Raw genomic sequence first — 24634 nt, 5'->3', positions numbered from 1 at the left:
ACTGAAACTCCAGAAATATGCTTCTACCCCGATTTCTCTGCAGGAAACCATTAACACTGTGTAAATGTTATTGATGGTCAAGAGAAATAACAGATTAAGAGTACAATCATTTTGCTGAAGGGTAAGTTATAACCATAGATATTCAAATTAGGGTGTTTATTTGCAAGCCATCAATATTAGCCTGAAGAAGCTGAAAAAATGAAGACAAAGAAAAACCCAACCCTAAAATATGCACAGGTTTACACCTACTACTCTCGGATTCCAGCAAGGGAACTCAAGGTAATTAAGTTAATGTGCATATGTAGCTGAAGGATTGAGGCCAAGGGGGGATTAAAAAGCAGAAACTATAGCAACAGACTAGGGACAATAGCTGAAGCATTCAGCGCAAGTGAACTTTTCCCCTTTAAACCTGTGGACGCTACAGAAAATCCAATTCAAATTGTGACTAGGTTAAATCATAGCATGGAAGGGTTTTAGAAAGGTAAATACCACCATTCAAGGTAAGAGTTTCAACTTTACTGTAAAAGAGATGGTCAGCTTTGCAGGCAAATTCCCCCCCCCACCATGGGGAAAGCCTTTCAATCCCTTTCAGGAATCCTGCAATATGCAGCCGAAACTGTTTTATAAATCTCACTGTATATATAAATAACTGTCTTTCATTGACTTAAATGAATGTTCAAGCCAGATTTAAACCCCTGCAAACAAAACAGTTGTTTGTATTTACAGATTTTATCAAATGCCATGTATGTAAACCAAAGATTGTTTTGTTAAATATTATATTATTATACATATATGAGATATAAACCTAACACTGCAGATGCATGTTACTATGAAAGGAACAGACATGAAGCTAAATTAGCTACAAATATATGCACAGCACAGCTTAATTTATTTCTACAGAGCTACAGAACACTGTCAGAAATAGTTACAGTTCAAATGTAGTGATACATCCAAGACATAACTTTTCTAGAAAAACAGAACAAAATAATTTTCAATTTAACAACACTAACTACAACTTTTACTTAGTCTCTTCTTTTCCAAAAAGAACATCTCCACATGATAGAAAATAGGTGCAATGAATTTAATGCACCACCCTTTTTTTCCCCTGAAGGATGGGAATAATTTACCCCAGAGGTGTAATTATATGACTGTAAGCATAAATGAAAGGCTTAAGTAATTTTTGTTATTCTGGCAATAAACACAAATACAATTAAGCAAGAACAAAACGAAATAAATTACTCTGCCATAAAGAAGTAACATTTCTGAAAATTACTTTTGGATTCTTGACAACTAACAAGCTCTGTTTGTCTGACTGTCATTGTTGCTTTCCAGAGCAACACAAACAACACTTGTTTAGCATATCAGTATATAAAATTCTCGTGTGGACCTGCCAGTCATTTGGGATTGCTTTGTATGAACAGTTCCCTACTTTCTGCACAATACATAAATTAATGTGCATGGCAAAACCAGTAAGCATTACTACATATATATAGAATAAACAAAGATGTGAAAAAAGTACCTTTGCTTTTAAATTTTCTGACCCTTATCTTTCAGAGTCTAACTGCACATGAAAATTGAGAGAATCTAGGTTTTGTTCAAAGGAAAATTTGAATTACTTAAATTTAAACATTTATTTTCAGGTGTAAAAAAAAAAAATCTAAAAAAAGACAAAAGAAGGAAAAATCCAACAAGGCATCAACCACTTTTGGCCAAAACGAGGTAACATACAGACAAATTGCTCTGCTGAGATAAACTCCTCCACAGTTTCTATTCAGCACGCAATCTCCTAGTGATTTCTGTATTACACGGGATGCCTGCAGACTGCCCTGCCAAACTCTGCTGTCACCTCAAGACTAGAATTTTGTAGCCTAGATTTTTATGATAAAGGTATGAAGAAGCTGACGAGCTGAATCTTCATGCCACGTTTTGTGATTTAAGTGATATTTCTAGGACAGACAGGAAGACTAATCTTCATAATCCTACACTGTAAGCCTCAAAGAAATCAATAAAGCTTAATAAACCAATAAATGGAGGCAAGGAATTTTTTAGTTTGGTAACTGGCCTTTTGGGTTAAGAACAACAAAGTTCGCATGTGACAAAAATGAGAGGCTATACGCTATTTTGGCAAAACACTGAAGAGTTTGTCATAAAGGGCAACAACTTATTATTGCTAAGTATGTGAATGCACAAAACCTATGCCAGTCCAGCCCCATGATCCGACTAATTTTGGAGGTTGTGGCAAGCACAAGGATTCCAAAAGAGACACAGAAATCCTGAAATGGTAATGATGCAGTAACTTGAGGGAAATAATCTTCAGTAGATTAAAAAAAAAAAAAAAAAAGAGGAAAAAAAGTCATGATTATGTAATCTCTCATGTATAATTCCAAGTATAGTATACTTTGTTTAAGATTTATTACAGAACAAAATCAATGCAGACCCCCTCAAGGGGTGAAAAGCAATACCCTCATACTCCACTCATAGAATTAAGGACTAACAATAAGATGGGACAGGGTCATTTAAGACATAAAAGCTCCCCAAGTCCTTCCTGTACACTAGTAATAATTTTAAAATGTCATTAGCATGCTGCCCCCTCAGCAATCAAGGTTAAGTACACAGAGTAGCTTTGGATGGAGGATGTCCATTTCTTTATCATGTTTAGTGAAATCACTATTTAGGAGGACTCTTCTAATGAAGAACACTTCTAAACCATTTTCAAGCAAGTAAGTTCCTGGGCAGTCTCTTTGCAAATACAGCTCATCCATGAACCAAGCAATGCATAAGTAGCAAAGAATGTAACAAGGTGCATTCTGGTCATAAACTCCTCCTTTCTCAACCTCAGTTCGCCTATTGTTGTGCAAATAGCACCATTTCTGCAATGAAGTTCTGAAATAATGGAGCTTGTTACTTATTTATTATTTTAAATACAAAAATTTTCTCTCTCTGTCCTGCTCCTGTGCAGCTCCCTTCTACTGATCAACTCGTAAAACTGGAATGAAATTAAGTGCAACGTTATTTGCCTAGTTACAAAAAAAAGGGAAGTTTTTTGCCACCAGCAGTTAGATCAATAGAACATTCATTTTCATCAATATTTATGAGCACTGTTTTGTTTTTATTCTTAAGTGATTTACCTCAGATTTCAATTTATTGTGAAAAGCACTTGGAAAACATCTTCCACTCAATTTCCATTCCGACAGAAACATTCTCTTTTTCCTGCTTCACATACCACTTCATCCTGTGCTTTCTGACTTTCTCAAGATTTCTTATAAAATGTACTCTTAACAAGCCTTGGAACATTTTAATCTGTTAAAGTAAATCATGCAATTTTAAATATCTTTCAAGTTTTTATGATGGTGACATTCCAATGAAGCAAAGAAAAAGTAAATACAAACATCCAAAATTGATTGCTCAAATGTTTGCAGGTGTTAACGCAATATTTTCTTTCCATAATGATTTTTAATAGTAGTAAAATTTGTAATGATACCATAAATATGTACACTTTATCCAGTTAAAAAAAAAAATGTTTGTCAAGAGACAGAATAGCAAGGTTTGTCTACTAGTTTCTTTCCGCTCCACACACTCTTGACAAAACAGTAATATGAGTTTGTCAAGTTGTCAGAATTAAATAGCTGTTAAAGTATTTAGGGAGGTAATATCCAAAATATATCTATTGTAAGACCCGACATTTTTGAAAGTCAACTCCACCATTTAGAGATTAGACAAACAGATATTTTGAATAAAACATACAGAAGAAAGCATTATGGCACATTTGATGCACAACTTTTAAAGAAACGTGGATTAATAAGGGCTGAGTTTTCTCGGGTTTTTTAGTTTACTCTGAAGAAATCCTTCATCCCTAAACTGTCCTCTAAGCTTTAAAAGCATTTCTTTCCAGATTATAATCTCTTATCTTCTAGACCATGCCCAAGCATTAGGGACCTTAAAACAAGTTCAGTTTTTCCTAAAGGTCCCTTGTATCAAATATAAGAATTTGCTACACCTAGTCACAGTTCTACCTTTGTAATATACACCTGTAGGTGGAATAAACTTGTACTTCTCCTACACGGGAGAGCAATATGCCAGTCAGAAGCTGACCCCAGTTTGTTTTTTCACCTTGGCAGAGGAATAGCCACGCTCTGCTGTGCACAGTAAGAGGACCTGACAGAAATAACGTATTATTTACACTCTCCCAAATCCTCTGCATCTCATGTTTGTGCTCTTCAGCTGATGATCATGCCATTGACAATATACGAGGTCTTTCTGGCACAAGGAAAACAAACAAACCAAAAAAGTCATGCACACCAATGGGAAAAGACCTCTTGCACACACCCTGCAAAAGCAGAGACACTTGCAGTCCTTGCAGGGGTTATGTGAACAAGCCAAGGGCTCCATGCATTCTGCATTCTTGCATGAGCCTACAGAGGTGCAGCCACAAACTTTCCCTTATTTTCTGGCCAGTAAATTCTCTTTCAGGTGCCAACTACCAAGGCTTAGAAATAACATAGGTGAAAGGATCCATGATGGCTGTAGTACCTCAAACAAGAAATGTCACTTTGGGATATGTAAATGCCCTTTCCTCTTCCATCTTTGTGGATCCAATCGCATGTGACTGACACAGGTCTTTCTGCTCTCAGGATGACAGAAATGAGGAATGCCAGTCACATCAGTCAAGCAGGCATTCAAATACAGATTTTTAAAATCTAACATCAAGCTCTCACCAACGTGAGTGTGCAATGCTTACAAATGTAAGTGAAATGGCCCACATCTCAGCTTTGTGGATTTCAGGATCAGTTGAGGATGCTACCTGAGCAGTAGCACAGCAAGTGTTGACAGGCAGCAAGGGAAATACAGCCACCAGCTGGCAGAACAGCACGACATTGAGTTACCCACTTAGAGGGACCCTGTGATGAAATGTCTTGGCCTTTAAAGCAGCTTCCTACTGACAAAGAGAGACTTAATCTCATCAGTGTCACCATGTTAAGCCAGGCATATATATAAATAATAATATTACTTCTTTAAACTGGAATGCATAATATAAGTTGACTGGCGGACTTGTGCAAAGGGTTGAAAACATGCCTGGCCACTTTGTCCAAAGAACTGAGAAGACAGAAGGAGCTTGCTTTCCTTGCACCTATTCTGTTTCTTAGAAGAGAAAGAAGGATTATCTGGTGGGCACTACTAGGGTGCCTCTAACACAGAGTGTCACTCTGTCACAAGAAAGCAGGCTCAACTGGGATAAAAAAGCCAGGCTGGAGTGATGTGCTGGTCTGGGACTGATTGGCGGTACCTTGCTCACTGATACTCCTATGTCAAAACTGAGTAATGCATGCACCTGGGATGTCTTTTCAAGGGTAGATACAGCCTGTTCAGAGATGTTTTCCTAGACTCTAGAAAGATCGAGCAGATGAGGGCGTGACTAAAGTTCCCTGAACTGCACGACCACATGCAACAGCTGTGAGGACATAGCTGATGCTGACATGGGTAGGTCCTGAAACGCAATTTTCAATAGCAGGAGGTGATCTTCAGTTGGCAAGTCTCTCAGTAGCGCTGTTGTCCCTTGTAGCGATCAAAATTCCTGCCCTTTACTGAACCCATTGATCCACTCAGAATCGCCACTCCTTGGCAAGGTACACGGCTGGCACTGGATCCTGCTGGACTTGAAATAAAATGACCCAACTAAGTCCAGTGGTGAGGGGGATGAAACTCCCTCATTATTTCAGTGTTGGATGAGGCTGGCAGTTCTCAACCAATGTAGCAAACATCCTTTCCTTTCCTCTGCCTCCTCCCTCTCCTGACCCAAAGATCACAAAAGCTGAGAGCAGTTTCCTGTGTATGAAGGGCAACGAGGTAGGTCTCTGCAGTGGGGTCTGAAGACTGCCTTCAAAGACACCTTCAAGAAGCACAGCCTGAACCTGATGCTCTCTCTTTGTTTCCACATCTGGGAACACAAATAGACTGCATGCAAGCCAGGGACACATGCAAGTACCTCAGCAAGACACAGCTTCTGCTGAATCAATCAGAAGCATCAGGTCACTATACGATGGCAACAGCTTAAAGTCAGAGGGCCTAATTTATACGGCTCAAACTTTGTCATGCCAAACAGACACACAAGGATCAGCTGCCTGAAGATTTCTGCACTCTAGTTTTAGCTGAATGAGCAACTATTACAAATGTTCAAAATCATTATACAAGGAAGACAGACAGACAAGAAAATGCCAAAATAGCTGTGTAACTTAAACTCTAGAACAGACAGATTCAGGATTCCACTTGTGGCCATGTCTATCTGAAAAACCCTGTATATAGACATGTAATACAAGCTAGAAGAACAAAACCGTCCCTCCCTAGCTGAGGTGAGCAACCACCATCTGTTTTCACATTTTCAGATATACAGTGGAATATGAACTGAGTATCTCCTAACTATAGACTTAGCAATAATGAGTGCCCTCTATGTTAAAAATACATTTAAATAACCTGTTACATGGATAAAATGTAGGACAAAGTTCTGTACACCTAAATACAGATGATGCGCAGAGCCTATACCAAGACAACTGCCTTGAAGTGCAGGCACTTCAAGGCAATACTAATTACCCTACAAATTGCAAATACAATTACACTACACTTACATGAAGCGTAAGACACTTCATGTCTTACATAAAGTGAAAGAATTAAACTGCTGCTTACCTAGGCAACCTACCACTACCACCTGTTAACCTGTATTGCCAACCTCCTCCACCCCTCTGTTTTCCTAATATACCTTCTTAGACAATTCAAGCTATTTCTTTACCATCATGAGGATTACAGACATGCTGAGACTCAGTAAACAGCAAGATAACTCTTGAGAGAGATGAAGTGCATGAGAGGATAATCTACATGCATCTTACTGATGCTTCTATTTATTCCTTTAACCTTTAAGCATGTGGCACAACCTGCAAGAGGCAGTTTTCAAATGCGATTGAAGCACAGTGCAATGTATTAGTTCAGACAACTGAAGCTGCACCTTTAATAGTATGCCCAATTTGGCTGATGGTATAAAACCTCACTGGAAAATGTATGTCACCATACTGTGACTGTGCATACTTATGTCTGATCACTGAAATAAGTGAAATAGCTTTTATCTCAACAAAAGAAGATAAAGCCAGGCAGGTAAGTGCTCTAGGAAGGAAATTTTTCTTTGTCCCTTTACCATCACCTAGAGCTGGTAGGAGTTGGTCTCCTTTACAGTATTCTTTCTAATGTTAGCTTGTGATTTCAATAAATTGATTCTTAAAATCTTGAATACAAGGCATTTAGTAATGTGAACTATTAATTAGCTTGTTTATTTGAACATATTTTACCTTCAAATTGTTATAACATTCTCTCTCTCAATTTTGAAAATTGACCCTCATGAAGAGCTACTGGTGACCTACAGGAAGTAGGCTGAAGTTTTCTAGCTGTAAGAAATTATATCAGTAATTGATTGTAAGTGGGACCTCTTTAAAGGTCAGCTTCCTTCAGCAGCTAAACATCACCTCTTCTGAACGCATGATTAGGTCAACAGAATGTCCTTCATTAGTTCCTCCATATGTGCGTGTCCACACTTCCTTTGTCTTTCTACACAAACACACAGAGAATCACTATATTAATTTTAATGTCTGAATAACTATATTAGAAGAACTAACAGAAATTGACGGTTAATTGAAAGCAAAAATTGAACTCATTTACTGCAAGAAGAAAGTTGGATGGGAATTTTCAAATATCAGAGAATTAAATACTCAAATCCCATTAAAAGTCAATATAGATTGGGCGCTGACCTTTCCAAAACTCTTCTAAAATTCTTAACTATAATGGCACTGATTAAGTTAAATTCTTTACGCAAAGGTTGCATGAAAACATTATCACTTATTGGAGAAGGAAAAAAAAAAAGGAAGAAAATATCAACCAGCAAAACATCCTCAAACTATGTATACTCCCTCCATATTACAGTTATCTCTTAAATAATGGGCATAGCATACGGTCTGAAAAGTAGTAACTTTTTTGTATAAAAATGGTTTACATATACATTGACTCATAAAAAAATAACGGAAGTATGGAATTTCAAGTGGGAAATTTATACAAACACTTTAATAATATAGACATTTGTTCTAAAAGTAGCTTTAAATCAAAACACAGAAATATAGAAAATTATTTAGTGTCTTTTTAAGCTGATGTTATGAAGCCAGAGCCACCTAACAATAAAGCAAACTTTTTACTTATTTCACAACCCCTAGCACCCCCTTCCCAGGATTAGGAACAAAGCACAGCAATGGAAATAGCAAGGTGGTTTTTACACATAAGAAATGGTGAGATTTGGGAGAGTCCATAGGAGCACTCGGAGACTTCCTTAAGAAGTCAACAACACAAGCAGGGTACTGTAGCAAATGACTCTTCCCCCCCTCCAATTTTTCAATTTACAGACTTGTAACAGCATATCATCTGGGCTTAGGGACATTATGCAGTGGAAGATTCTCTCCCTTTCCCCCTCTTTAGGATGAAATTATCAACACTACTCTGAAATGTTTGGACTACCCTTAGCACTGTATTGTGTCTATACACCCAGTAATGAAGATGAATCATTCCTATTTTCACTGTACCTGTAAGCAAGACAATTCCCTTTGCATCTTTAAAAACGTTTAATATAATGCAGTATTTAAAGTCAATTTAGAGACACTATAATACATAAATACTAAATATATCCAAAGGAATAACCATAGTAGCAACCTTTCAATTTCCATGGAAACCCTACTTAGAACACAGATACAAATTGTAGACGAATGTTAATGTCTTAAACCTATATAAATTCACACTTTGAAGATGCAGTCTACTAACAAAAAAGAGACTGCAGTATAAAGCACCAATATTCCAAAAAATTTAGCAAGCAGCAGAACTGTTGGTGTTCCTGATGCACTGAACTCCTCAGAGTCAGCCTGTAAAGCATCCTTCACAGCAGGGGTGCTATGCTAATAGCAGCATCTAGAAAACAACACACCATGGCAGTGATGAAAATAGCTTGGAAACTGACATCTTCCCATGCAATGTTTTTAAAAGATTAAAAATATACCAAAGTTATCAACAAAAAATTACCATTTTCCAGGAAGACACTTGTGGCCTGGGGTGGCAGTGCAGAAAGAAGGTCTGCATAGCTGTATTCTATTAAAAAAAAAAACAAACCCCAAACAAAAACAACCCCCAAAGCAAACACACAGACGAAGAAAACAAAACAAAAAAGCAAAGTAGGGGATGAGTTAAGAGAAAATCTCTGATCTCTTCAAGATCATTCCCTACCAGAGGAGACTTATTGGCAAAAGCTGAGGCTTTAGAAATGTATGTTCAGCCAGAGCATTAAAGAAACAATGGAGGAACGTATCATGTGGCTGCTGAATTTGTTGTTTCTCTCCTCCAACCAAGCATTAAAAACTATTACAAGGATAGCTTCCTAGGGCTAAGAAATACCTGGAATATACTACCACATTCACCTGGCCTGACAGACTTACTTACTTTAAAACCTTTCCCAGAACCCTGGGGAAAAAAAAAACAAAAAACACCACAAATCCAAACCCAATCCAAAAAAACCAAATGAACCAGAATAGAGGTGCCTACTTCCTGGACAGTCCCTGCACACCCTGAGCCTCTGAGTTGCAGAATCTGGTAAGTTACTCCTTTTCCGGTTGCAGAGGGTGAAGTTCATGATTTGGAGAAGGTGAAAATGAAGCAGGAGTTAGGCAAAGACCAGACTGGGCACTAAAGACCACTTTGTGGCTGCTGACACTCAAACACAGCGGGACAGAAAAGAGCAGTGACAATTCACCAACTTGGGTGACAATTCACCACATTACTTGGATATATAGAGCAAGGAAAGCCCCCATACTCCACAGGCTGAAGCAAAATCATAATGCAAGTATTCTCCTAAACATTTGTACTGGAAGGAAAGCTACAACTGGGTCAAGAATTAATATCCTGTAAGTATATCACAAATGGCTAATGCATGTCCCAACAGTACAATCGATTCCCTCAAATTACACTATACAGAAGACAAAAGTTTAAACAGATGCACAGACAAGAAGTTCCACTGATAATCTGTTACAAATTGAAGTGACCATCCTGGATTTCTGAAGGAAAGCAATACATAAACTCAGCTTTTTTGCTTCCTGTTAGCCTTTTAACTAATGCATGGCTATTTCTATCTCAATAACGTATTTTCAATTTCTTCTTGATTAATATTGAGCCAATTAGTTTACTCTTAATTGCAAGTGCAATGACAAAAATTTAAGTAATTCTTTAGTATATTAATCTAGTGTTTGACACATTTCACATTAAATGAAGAATGGCATATCCAGCTGAGCTTCCAAAGCTAATTTAGACAGGGGAAAAAAATCAAATCAATTTCCTGTGTTAGAATCTGACTGGGCTTCAAATTAAATGGTCTGGAAACCTCACAGCCAGTAAGTAACACAGTCTAGGTCTGCTTGACTTGAAATAAAAAAGTGTAAGTTTTAACTTCAACCACACTACCTTATCAGAACAGATGTGAAAAATACCTGTAATGTAGAGAAAAGCTAAGTGGAATCAGAGAAATACACTGGGGAACACCTGGAACTCAGATACATTCACTTCAAGGTTTTCACACTGTAGAGGACTGTGCTGGTTTTGGCTGGGATAGAGTTAATTTTCTTCATAGTAGATAGTACAGGGCTGTGTTTTGGATTTGTGCTGGAAAGAGTGTTGATAACACAGGGATGTTTTCATTATTGCTGAGCAGTGCTTACACAGAGTCAAGGCCTTTTCCGCTGCTCACCCCACCCCAGCGAGGAGGCTGGGGGTGCACAAGGAGCTGGGAGGGGACATGGCCAGAACAGCTGACCCCAACTGAACAAAGGAATATCCCATACCATAGGATATCATGCTCAGCATACAAAGCTCGGGGAAGAAGAAGAAAGGGGGGGGATATGTTCAAAGTGATGGCGTTTGTCTTCCCAAGTCACTGTTACGCGTGATGGAGCCCTGCTTTCCTGGAGATGGCTGAACACCTGCCTGCCCATGGGAAGGAGTGAATGAATTCCTTGTTTTGCTTTGCTTGTGTGCACGGCTTTTACTTTACCTATTAAACTGTCTTTATCTCAACCCACGGGTTTTCTAATTTTTACCCTTCCAATTCTTTCCCCCATCCCACAGGGGGGAGTGAGTAAGCGGCTGTGTGGGGCTTAGTTGCTAGCTGGGGTTAAACCATGAGAAAGACAAAAACCTGATTTGTTCACTTTCTAGTGGGCACAAAACAAAATGGCACTCCCAGTGACTGTGTCACATTCCTTAATTTTCCTGCAGAAATAATCCTGTTGCAATGACAGTCAAATAAAAGTAGAGGAAAGGGGATACTAAGCTTAAGAGTAACAGACATACGCATATGGTTAGAAATTAAGTCAGTGTGAACACAAGTAAAGTACTCTTGAGTTCACCTACAAAACACAGAGGAAGACAAAAATAATCTTCAAATTGTTAGTAATGTTGTAATGTTTTTTCTGTAAAGTAAATCAGATCTTGTGTATCTCCATGTCCCCTCAAGAATCATAGAATCATAGAATTGTTTGGGTTGGAAGGGACCTTAAAGATCATCTAGTGCAAGCCCTCCGCCACAGGCAGGGAGAAACGCTCATCCAATCAACCAGTCAATTACCTTCAGCACAGGGTAGGGAAAGAAATTAACCATTTTGAATTTTCAGGTCCAATTAATTTGGGAAAGATAATACAAATTGTTTTCTAATTTGTTCAACTGCTTAGCACTGAAATGCATCAAAGCGCGATTTCATTCATTTTTGTTATGACACAGTGAGGCATAAAACCACAACATCTTTATATGATGAAGCAATCCCAGCTGAGTAGTATTTCAGATTCTCTGTTAAAAGTTAACTCTGAAATGCACACTGCCATCACAGAACTACAATTTCAGGAAAGATAATTCTACCACAGATACATGATTTTTGTGAAACTTATAACCATAAATAATTATCCATCTCAAATACCATTAGTAACACAGAACTTTTGCTGATTAAAAAATAGATTAAAGAAAAAGGGGAAAAAACAGCTGGATAATCCTCAGTAATATTAGATTATGAAATACAAAAGTTTGACTGTATTGATAATCTTTAAAAATTACTCAGCACTATCTTAAAAATGAGACTGAGTGAAATGAATTGCCATTATTCATCCTTTAAAAGACATCAAGTGTGTTCAAGACTGATAGTACAGGAAGGATAGTAAGCATAGAATATACACGGCCCCAAATTCTCAGTCTTAAATATTGTGAGTATGTGCAACTGTGCTGCACAGCAGAAACTGTGACATGATTTTCAGAGGTGACAGCATTCATTTTAGGGGAAACATCATTTGGCTATCACCCGGCAGGATAAATTTGGCTGAGATGTCCATTCAGGCAGATGAAGTTAGATATCTGGATCTTAATCAAGACAGACATATTAACATTCTTATCCTTTAAAGATTCAAAGATTTCAAAACAAGTACTATAGCTTACCAGAAAACCAGAATCAAAACCTAACAACCAGTGCATGTATTTAAAATGAAAAAGGAAACTTCAAGTAGAAATTCTAAAGTTCTAAATGAAAAATGAAATTATACTTTGATATACACACACCCCCCACCACAATAATGTTTTCATAAACATATAGTAAGTTTCAAAAGATTACCTGGTAAAAATACCATCCACAACACCAATTGTCGACTCCTCTGCGGGAACGTAAGAACCAATCTGTGCCATGACTGTGATCAGTGCAACTTGCTTTATATAGGAACTCTTTCCTCCCATGTTGGGTCCAGTTATTATCATGACTCTTTCACCATCTCCCTGGAAATATAAAACAGTGGTCCAATAAACTGTCCTGCACATGGCACTTTTATAAGGAAGTCTGGTGTGTATATGTGCTTAGAGGGATAAAGGACAAGTCCTCAGGATTAAACATTCTGTTTCCAGGTGAACAGCTTCCTTCATTCTTGGAGTTCATGGCATTCACATTTCAAGATATTATGAAGTCTCAGATGAATAAATTTTCCTAAGACCTCTCCAGGCTGGTGAGAGAGCAGCATTGCAATCAACTTCCATCACTCTTGACCAAAATGGACAGAGTGAGGAGGAACCTTCCCTTTCTCCACCAAGGAGCCAAGAAAGCACTCCAAGAACTTTCTGCACAATTTCCTTTGGAGAAAGGGAGACACTCATCAGCCTTCAGCATAGCCAGTGCTGTCCTAATTTGGTTGTGATCTGAATTCCTCTCCAGTTGGAGTTCTCATTGCCAAATGGGGAGAAGATCTGGCTGACAAAGACCTGACCTAGATTTTACACCCATTCATAATTGCTTGCCTTGGTACAACATACGCACCTTCAAACAGACTGGCTACAACAAGAAATCAAGACATTGCCGAGTTTGGCAATACTTGACTGCAACACAGATATTGTGAGCAGACTGTATGCAATCTCTGACTGATCAGTGTATCTAACCACTGAAATCCTATGGAAAATGAAATCAGATGCAAGAGCTCGTCTCAGCTGTAAGACTCCCTACAACACTGCTACATGTCTATGGCTCCAGAATAAAACCGTCTTCCTCTGGTGCAATACAATTGCTAATACAAGATTAAAACTCATCAATGAATCTATAAAGCTTTCTCATAGCCTGAATCAAGACTAGGAAAATAAGTTATGCAAAGACTTTAGATAACTAGACTTTTGCTTTCTACAGGGTACATACAATGAAATCCAACAATTGATGAATCAACCAAAAATCAGCATATTTCATTGTCGTATGGGAGGGGCATGCAAGAAAGAACAAGCTGTGCATAATGAACATTAGCCATGCTACTTAGGAAACTTGGAACTGATCAGGCACTGTGACAAAAAGAAAAAAAACAAAAGAAACATCTCCACAGAATAAACCTCACGATCCTTACAGATTTGTTTTTCAATTGGGCTTTCATTCTGTTAATAGGGAGGCAAACAGAATTCATATAGGACTGTCACTTTTATGTCATAATCCAGATCATACACAAGATACATGCAATCAGTATTTATTATTTGTAAAAACCTGTTTAGCTTTTGCTAAGAAAACCCCATCCATAAGGAAGTCGCAGTAAAGTCAAAGCCCAGAAAATGCCATTATCAGGAATAAAGGATGGATGTAATAAAATGCATACGACTATATGGGAACAAAATTCATAACATTCTACTCTCCAAGGTATAGTTTCGATACTGCTACTAAAACTTCATCAGGACCACCATTTGGCTCAAAACAACAGAATTTATAGATACTTAAAAGCAGAATGAGTTCATCTGTTAAAACCCACAAATTTCTCACATGTGTTTGGTATCCCTCCAGGGTCCCTCCAACCCTGCTGTGAGACTGGTGGCTGGTTTGCAAAGCCAGCTTTCAGAAAGAACATATGCTCTAACATCAGACAAGAGAACCCATCTGCCCTTACAACTGCATACAACCATAAGCTAATATCTTACTGGAATTTATGGCTGAAGTTAAAAGTACTAAATACCATGAAAAGTACTAAGCAACATGAATATCTGGGGAGGAGAAGGGGAATGGAAGAACAAGATGTTTATGTCAAGGCACTACAAGAAAGCTTTTCCTAAAGTTAGATATTTAACAACATTTCGGCTGAAAACCTGACAGGAGATCCATTTCCTACTAGTTCAAACACAGCAGTTTAAAACTAGAGGCATTTTAATAAACTGGGTTCCCACCCACCTCTCTCAAAAAAGGGAGAACTCAGACCAACAGTGGAGGCAAAAGTGATTCTACCATGATCACTTGATTTTGTAATATTCAGTATTTAGAAAGCTAACATAAGAATGGGACTAACAGCAGAAAGTGCATGATGATTACTGAATAAAATGCTGAATTTTTTGTAAATGCCATCTGTTGCTCATTTAGAGTTGACAAATAATTTTGAAAACATTCCCTGAAGTATTGCACAATATCTGTATCATTGTTCAGTATAGAACAGCATTTAAAAATATTTCCAGAGAAATACATACAAATTTCAATGGTGTTTATCACAGCAATGCTCCACACTGGCATCTGTTTCATACCTTGCCTACGTTTACTGTATGGAAAGGCAGTTACGTATTCAGAGTTAAGTTGCAAGCATATTTTTTATATTCATTATGAACAGAAATGTAGTAGTTAAAAAAAGATATAGACAGGTAAATATTTAACAAAAAATGTCAAAAGGACATGTAATTTAAAAGATAGATTTTAGTTTTTCAGGAAAAAAAGAAGAAGGAAACAAATTAAAATATGTTTATCAGAAACAGATATGTGAAATAAAATACGGCAACGTTTCCTACCTATGGTAATTGCATATTTATAGCAATTTTAGGTAACTTAGGTCATACAATTTAGGTAACGTTGCATACAAAATGTTAAGAAGTATCCCCCCCAACACTTTCTTTGACCTCTTGACAACAATACCAAGCAAGTAATAGGCTTATTACTTCTCAACGTCATTCTCTATTGCAGAAAACAACAGTCACAGGGAGACTTATGGCTAACATACAGCCTGAAAGCTACACATGGGGGATCTTTAACATATGTTAATATGAAAGGCTTCTTACAACTAATGTGCAGTCTACAGAGCATGTACTTGATACTACGTAGTGAAGAGTCAGAGCTCCAAGTCTGCATTGTCAGATTAAGAAAGGCTGTTATGAAATTAATACTTCCAGAAAGGAAAGAAAACACACAGTAGAGAAATACCTAAAAAAAAATCTGAGCTATCTCAGAATTAATTTGGAAAACTGAGCCTGTAACACGTTACACAGAAACTTAAGTTGTTGCGATTTTGTATTTTAAAAAACTCCACAAATTTGAGATAAAGTTATGATGAAACGCAGACTCCTTCTGATAATGCTCTTAAATTGTAATTATTCATTTGTTTTTAAAAAATAACCATTTAACACTTTCATTTTCCTAATTTTGAGATCACTTTTCTTTTCTTTATGCTGTTAAGACTGAACAAGGTTGTAAAGAGAGCGTCTGGCCGCAAGATATCAGAAAAAGGACAAAACAGATGTGATCATGTCTAGCAATACCTCTCTGAAATGCAACCAAGCAGACAGCTGTATGATTAAATTATTTATTTCAACTTCCTGGCCAAGAAGTATAACCCAGATTCCTTCCCTTGAATGATTTTGAGGCTCAAACAGTAACGCAGTACTTACAGAAAGGTTAGTGGTATTTGGAACATACTGATCCTGTTCTCCCAGTAGTACATCAATCACAGGGTGCCTCCCATTTTTTATAATTATTTCTCGACGATTATCTTGCACAGTTGGTCTGCAAAAAGGAAGAAACATTAATTTCAATGTCTATTGTAACCGATCATTTAGAACTACTGTAACTAAAGTTTGCAGGAGAGTCATTTATGATGCAGATTTTTGTGAAAAAAATACAAATGACAAAAATGAATTATTGCTATCAAATATTTCTAAATACTTCCTTGGTTTCATTCAGTTATTAAAAAATATTAGCAGATTGGATAGAGAAATTTTAGAGTATTTTCTTCATTTTTTCATTACCTAGGGATGTTTTCAGTTGTTTATGTGTATTCTAAAGACCTATTAAGAAGTACAAAATGGACATACAATAGCAAAACCCCCAAACTGGAGGACAGTCTGCTTTCTTCCCATCACTGCACCAACTTCTGCAAAGTGTCAACTTTTGCAGATACATTTCATATTCTCAGAATGATCTTGCTGATGAACTGGTCCAGTCTGTTACTGCATTAACTCCTAACTGGAGCATGGGGAGTAAAGAAAATAGTCCAACTATGTATATTATGACTGATAACACATGAAACAATACAAATCAAAGACTATAGTATGACAGAGCTGTAAATCCTATAAACATTAGCAGCTCTCAATCTGACAGCAACTCCCAAACATGTACAAGAGTCAAACAGTAAGTGTGCATAGAAAGAGCTTACTATCTAAGTTGAAACACTGAAATGTCAGTACCTTTTTAGAAATTACTATGCAAACCAGATCAATACTACTTATTTTCTCATCTCCAAACCATGCAAAAATAAGTTTTGTCTCAAATGCTTCCCCCTTAGCTACAAATGTCTACATGTCTACTAATATAACATGTATAATTCTGTTACATATCTCCTGGTCTGAAAAACTCCATCTCTAAGAGCTGTGTGTTCTTCACAGAACAAAAAATGCAAAAGAAGCACATTCCACTGAATTATGACTATGATTTCTTTTTGTTCTCTGCAACCTAGGTTTACTTTTTCATCATAAACTGAAGTGAAGCATTCAATGGAGAAGTAAATGTGGTTTCATGTCTCAGCAATGTTTTCCTACACTAGAAGTACAATCACTCTGAACTAAGAGCAGTAACTTAGGGAAGGGGCAGCAGGTGAGAATAAAGAGAATACTGGAATAAAGCCACAGAATTTTCTGACTAGAAATTAACAATTTGAGTGGACTTCAGAGGGAAGACGATGTGGGGAGTGTGATTTTTCTTGGGTTGAAGAATGATGATGCAATTTGAAAGGAAAATGGAGATAAAATAAATGGCATATTAGGAACACAAAGCACTGGGGAAAGAGGTGCAAGCTGATAACGGTGTGGGGTTTTTAGCATAAAGATATTTCCAGCAGCTGTATAGCTGAGATGAAACCAATACAGAGTTGTAGGCCTTGGGGACAAAGAAAGGAAATTTCACCCTCCATTTGCTGGATGGGTTACAGCTGTTTGGAGCTGTAATGTGATGGTATGAAAAGGGAGGAGCACATACCTAGAAGCACTTCCTCCTGTATCTCTCCACTTTGCATTCAAGAGAGGGAGATGAAAACTAAATGATCCATTTGCCATTTTATAATTCTGCCCTTGCCTTTGGAAATAATTCCATTTTTTTAACTGCTCGAGCCTCCTTCCACATAACTATGAGACAGGATGTGGTTTCAGGATGCTATGAGCCTGACTGCCTGTTCTGGTTTCAGACAAGGGGGCCTGCTGAAGTAGGGCCTCAGCCACAGTCATTCAAAAGGTCTTCCCTGCCCTGTGCTCCCACAGTCAGACAATCACGCGTCGGGGGGGGGGGGGGGGGGGGAGAAAAATGCGTAACATGTCCTTTAGTACTACCTTTTCAACGGTATTGCTTAAACAAATTCCGTCTGCAGAGTGGATACTCAAACATCAGATGATGATCTCTGGGCTACCTACACCATCACGTTTACGTATCTAACTTTGCTGCCTGCGAGCCCTGATGTTGTACATCGTCCATGTAAAGGATGAGTCTCCCAACACAGGGGTCTTGAGACACCTTGAAACTGTAAGAGGTGCTTACCTCTCTCCAACGACTGTGTGGAGCACCTGTGCTCCTGACTTAATGACTCATTTACATGCCTCAGGTAGCATGATATGAAACAATCCTCACAATCAAAAACTATTCTCCAAAATACTTAAATTAGTTAATATGAAAGTCCCACCTTTCCTTCAGTAGCCCTCCAAAATTATTGACACCTTCCCTGCAGCTGAAGTTTCACTGAGAAGTCTCCTTCCTGCCAGTTTATAAGCTCTAAGCCACTCTTTAAAATTCAGTGAATTATTTAAGCTCTGCACAGTGAATTAATCAGAACTCAGTTTGTTTTCTCATCTGAGTATACAGAAGTAAGTGAGCAATTACTTTTAAAGAGATTTTGATAGAGGCACACAAGATCCCAAGAGTTCAGAAGTGATCAATAGTATCTTTAATGCTGTATAAAAGCAGAGGTATACATAAGTTGATGTCCTTTCATCCACATACATTTAATACACGATTTTCTGTATTTTAACAGATCTCAAATGTTACTAATTCATATGGTTACTCTTAAGCAATTGTCTACGCACTTGCAGCACAATTCATATGGTTATTCCTAAGCAACTGACTGAGCACTGGCAGTGCAGCCCCACAATGACAACATTTAAAAAGTTACACACAGCATTTTTCAAAAGAGAGTACGTTGACTGTCTGGCAGAGGGAATGGCTCAGGACTGGAAACCAACAGCCCTTGCAGGGGTATCTTCAGTAAACCTCAGAAACAGCAGGTGCTGGCCTCTAGGACAGCACTCAGCAAGCTGAAGCAGTAGCTTAGTGAGAGCCCAGTGCCTCTGGGGACAGAGAACTCATGGTATGGAAGAAGGCACCCCAGTGAATCTGACTGTCTCTGTGTGGGTACAAGAGATGTGGGCTCGTGAGGGGGAGGAAGACCTGAGTTGCAGGGTGTACATGCTCAGGAGCCAGCTCTGGACCAACCTCTGGCAAAGCAGGACTTGAGGGTTCATGTATCCCCTCTGCAGAGAGCAGGGGGGACAGCCTCGGCACCACCAGAGTCCCAGGCTGCGGTGCCCAGTGTGCATGTGTGGGTCTTGGGTAGAGGGAGGTACATAGCTCATCAGATCTAACAGGTGATCCTAGGTGAGGCATCATCACTGCTCTGGAAGCCAGAACTAATATTTACCTTTTATTTACCTGAAATACAGCTTTGAAACATACCTCATACACCTTAGAATCTTAGGTATTAGAAAGACATTATAAATTCAGACCTTGCTGAGAAAAAGAAAAATAGGAGAAAAAAAAATCCCCATAAGAAGTCCAACATATATATATATATGTGAGACATCATCTACTAGACTCAGGTCAAACAATAGACAGACAAACATAAGATGTCAAATTTGAACTGCAATGTTTGCAGATTTGCTTTAAGCCCAGAAGTGTTGCTTTGCAAAATCAGATTAAGTTGAAACTACTGTAAACAATTTTAATAATGCATGCTATCATAGTACACATATTAAAATCAATTTTTTAAAAATACTCTCTTATAGTTCCCTATAAAATCCTGAAGAAAAATTAAAAATTGATTACCTGCAGTAGTCTCCTTGTTTAGCCACCTGGGCCAATGAGAACAGACAGTCGATAGTTGCTAGGTGACCAATCGCTTTAGACACAGGGTGATAATGTTCACTAAAATGGCTATACCAAAACACAGGAAAATAACAGGAGGAAGAAAAGAGAAAAAAATAATGTCATAAGATACAAATGTCCTGTCAAAATATACCCCATGCATGCTTCTCACAGGGCTCCTATGGTCTTAAAATTACTCTGAATTCAAATCTCCCAGCAGTGTATTAACTTACAATATGAGGACACAATCTTAATCAAGATGGACTTCATGCTCCCATTGTAACAGTGAATTCTTTTTAAGCACAAAAAAGCAGGGAAAATGAAATTCATTAGATAGCATATAAAGAATCTGCAGTTGATCCCCGCTGCCTAAACGAGGTCTATAAAAATGCCACTGTTTATCACAGTGGCAACAGAATCTCAACTGCCAATTTACTTCAACCATAAGTTACAGTCAAAAAAAATAAACTAAAAGTGCCTGAACACAGGAGTTGTCTACAATTTCAATAAAATATCGTATCTACAACAGAAAATTCAAGAATTCATTTTCCATTTATGGTATTGCTTCCCCCAGTACAATAACAATGATACCACGAGAACACAGTTTTCAGTAGAGCTCATTCTCTCAGTCCTCAAGAATTTCTTTTTTTCCTCTCCTAGTCAAAGATACAACATGGAATATAAAACCAGTAGGGGAGCAAAATTTAATAAATAAATAAATGGAGGGGTAGGGAAGAGCACTTTCCTACACATAGGTCTTTCCTTGCTGTATGCTGCTACCATACAACACTATTGAAAACAGCAAAGTGAACACAAAAAGCAGATCTAAATGAAGAAAGGTTAAAATAGGTCTACTCAAACTTACATGGCTAATATAGTGACAAAAAATTATTTAACATAACTATTTTTACAGTATTGCAAAGGCAACACATCTGGAGAAGAGTGAATTGGAATGTTTTTCTAGTTTCTACCAAATTTACAGAATTGCTGAGTTCCTACTAAGAGGCAAACCTTGGCATCAGTTATGTCCAGTAACACAACTTCAGAAGGAACTTGTTAAGTTTTTGCAGTGGGGAAAAACGCACAATTGAAAGTGAGCCAATTATCACTGCATGACATGAGGAACAATTTCAGTGGGTCTGTAATTCAAGGAAGTAAAAAAAAATTGATAACCAGACACCTGAAAAATCAAAGGTTTTCAGAAGTTTGAGAAATATTTTTTAAACTCCCATTTTAAAGATCCTTTGGCTAAACAGTCAAATAACTTCATTCAAAACTCTGATCTGAGACAAACAGATCTTCCATGCCAGTTGTGAGGGACAATAACCCTCCCACTACTTTCTAGTAAACAGACTCACAGTCAGTCACAAGGTTAGCATACAAAATATAGGGCTATGGAGAATCACACTCACCCAAGCAACTGTGCAAACACCCTGAACATTCCTAACTCAAAAACTGTAAGTAACACTGCAATTGTACTTAAGTTTTTTTTGGCTTTTTTTTGTAATGGCACACTTAAAAGTGAAGCCATACTCTGTTTCAATTAATATTAAAAGTGAATTTGGTTAGCTTGTGTAATAAATTCTTTTTTCATCTCACTTACACAGTACTTCAATAATAAAACTACCAGATTCAGTTTAACTCATTTACAGTCAGTCATACTTTCAGGTTCTTAATACTGTGACATTAGTTTTCCAATTTTGAGAGATACTTTATATATTTAATAGTGTATTTTCATCAGAATTTTAAAATCTAGAGACATCACTCCTGGTCTCAGGACTCAGTCTGCAAAGGTCTTGCCTTCAAATGCTTTAAATTGAAGAACAATATTTTAATTTACTATCTTTAAAGTTGTGGGCAACATAGTTGAATTATCAATTTTTTTTTAAGAGAAACATCTTTCTGTGTCTGTTCTTATAGCAAAAATAAAATAAAATAAAATTCAATGATAAAAATTGACTATTTTGTAAACTCACTCTAAAAAATTTAGCCATTCAGCACTGCAGTCAAGGACTAGCTGCTCCCGGAGCTGATTCAGATGTCTGTAATTTTCTATAATAACAGGAGAGTGGAAACGGCTGACAGCTTTTGTGCTGGAAGACAGAGAAAAGCCAAATAGGAAATCAAGGTTACTAAGCAATCAGTTATACCATCTAAATGCAAAATTGTACTAGTTTTCTTACTTTCTGTGAGCCTTGAAAGTGGACATTAAAAAAAAAATGTTCTTTTATTGTGGTACCAAACTCTATTGATTCCAATGATCTTTTATTGTGAATAAAGTGATCGATTACTGCACCACCGCCCATTCATAAGGCTTTTAAAATGTTTTTCATAATGTAGCATATATAACTAAGTTTATAATTTCACAAGATTCTGTTCAGCTGCACAAATGGATGACTTTCTGTGACTGATTGCATATACAGTGAACTCCAAGAAAAAATTTCACTTTAAAGAGGAGACCTTCATGATAAACCTGAAATAAACTTAGTAAATACAGACTGTCTTGCATGGATACTAGTTTCCATTTCGGGCACTTGCTATTTATTTATGTATTTTCATTAAGGACTCACTTTGGCATTCCCAGGCATTCTTTTACAAAATCCAGATTAGCTGTAATTTGTTCTTCATAATCTTAATTCTGTCTAATCTGTGCACTTTTAATACTGAATTCTTGCATAAATGAATAGAACATCACTTCAAGTTCACCCTGATTGTGCCTATTACTGGTGCGAGATCTCTGTGTTCACATTAAGGTATTCAACCTGTTTAAATAATAAAACAAATGACTGAAAAGAAAAAAGCCAACTACATAATTCAGTCCATCTCTGTTTCACCTACTGGAAAAAGTATCCAAAACTATCTAAAATCATGCTTACATAACACTAAGCACGAAAGCAAGCAAAGCTTGTCTGTATGAATTAGTAAAATGACATTCTAAATACACTAAGTTTATTGAGATGCACAGGTATTTGCACAGCTACCTTTACCTTCCTGAATAAAATAAGAAAAATCAAAATTTCACAAAAGATTTGTATCTATAAATTACAGGCACAACTGAATCAAGACCATAGTTTTGACACCAATACATGTACTTTGAAAGATGAAGCAAGTAATATAGTGCATTAAGGATCTACCATGTAAAAACAAAGAACTTCAGTTTTTCAGTTTGGTTTTATGTGCTTTTAAGCAAAACTTATTATGGTAATAAATTAACATAACAATTTTGGTTGGTTGGTTTTCAGTTTAAAAAAAAACCCACAAACACACACATGAAGCAATGAGAATGTGTATGTAATTAATTGTAATACCAAAATACCACCTTTTTTTTCTTATATATTAAAATAGAACAAACTTCAAAACCATTTTACATACCTACTAACCATAACCCAGTCAGAGGGCACAGATGATTTATGGGAATTCTTGACTTCTATCATAAACTAAAATAAACAGAAATGTAATATTACACATCATAGGAAGTTAGGAAGACTACAGAACCAGAATCATCATATATCAAGAAATCTGCATGCATCAGAGGAAAACCCTATTTAGCCTGAAGAGACTGAGCAGATCAGAAGCTAATGTTCTTTTTTTTCCCCAGAAGTAAGGGTTATGACATACACATTTTCTGCCAAAAGAGTAACTCCTATTGTGAGCTGTTCTTGTGCCCTACCGTGTTGCTGCCCCATCTCTGCCCTTCTATTCCTCCATCCACTAACATGCTCTCCTCACCTCCCTCTTATCAAGCCAAAACCAAACTAAAGCTAGTAAGTCTTGCTTACCTGATCCTGACCAGGCCTTGTAGAGAATTCAGCATTTACATGGAGTCTACACTACATACCACCTGTACTGAGGCTACTGCTTATCAGTGAGATATGCCTTCCTGCCTAGGGATCAGTGATTCATACTGAGCCATAGTTAACTACAGCACTTCACAGACAAGAGCTCAAAATTGCAAATGCTATCACTGTATCTACAGTACCTTGCTTCAAGTTTTGATCAACTTGGGGACAAAAAGGGAAGGAACAGGGGAAACCAGCAGTAATGGCAAGAGGCTCAGTGCAGTGAAATTTACACGATGTTTTTATTGCAGTATTTTATATGATTCATGTCAGTTATCTTTATAACACCAGCCTGAGGTCCTAGACGTCAAAGAATTGAGGCATTCTCAAATAAAATAATTCAGCTGGAAAATTAATTTCTAGCAGAGATTAGATTAACCCAGAATCTGATCACCTTTACAGAAGACCACGAGACTCTCATCTGACAAAGCTTTTCCATTAGTTAGTATGATTTAGATAAAACCTTCCACACCTCGCCAGAATAGCCAGCAATCACCTTCAAGTACAAACAAGAATAATCCTAACACGAGCACAAGACTCCAGCAAGGACACAGTGCATTAGTTCTTAATTTACTTAAGACACCTTGAAAATATTTGGTACTGTAGAAACCCCGAAACTGCATAATACACGAGACAACAACACTGAAAATGGGTAGAAGCAGAGATCTGCAAAGATTTGAAAATGAACCAACTGCTGCTGCCACTAGTGGTGTTGCTGATGTGCTGGTATTACAGTTTTTTTCTGAATTTAATCTCAAAACAATTAAATATGCTGTGTTTATGAAAGGAAGACAGAAAATAATACCACATTTGTGT

The 24634-nt window shown here is 37.4% G+C and overlaps 1 protein-coding gene across 2 annotated transcripts in view; it reads right to left on the bottom strand.

Moving 5' to 3' along the window:
* The window catches only part of MSH3 (mutS homolog 3), a 121713-nt gene that overhangs the window by 15960 nt on the left and 81119 nt on the right, over positions 1–24634 (bottom strand). For both annotated transcript variants that reach the window (XM_072860663.1, XM_072860662.1), the window contains exons 16-20: positions 23352–23416; positions 21956–22072; positions 19941–20048; positions 16250–16364; positions 12711–12868 (exon numbers count right to left, since the gene is read on the bottom strand). In XM_072860663.1, the coding sequence (XP_072716764.1) occupies positions 12711–12868; positions 16250–16364; positions 19941–20048; positions 21956–22072; positions 23352–23416 (563 nt within the window). The remainder of the gene's footprint in view (positions 1–12710; positions 12869–16249; positions 16365–19940; positions 20049–21955; positions 22073–23351; positions 23417–24634) is intronic.

Source organism: Ciconia boyciana, chromosome 4 (genome assembly GCF_034638445.1).
Source record: "Ciconia boyciana chromosome 4, ASM3463844v1, whole genome shotgun sequence".
NCBI lineage: Eukaryota > Metazoa > Chordata > Aves > Ciconiiformes > Ciconiidae > Ciconia > Ciconia boyciana.
The sequence above is the reverse complement of the archived record's forward strand: the minus strand, read 5'-3'. Positions and strand labels throughout refer to the sequence as shown.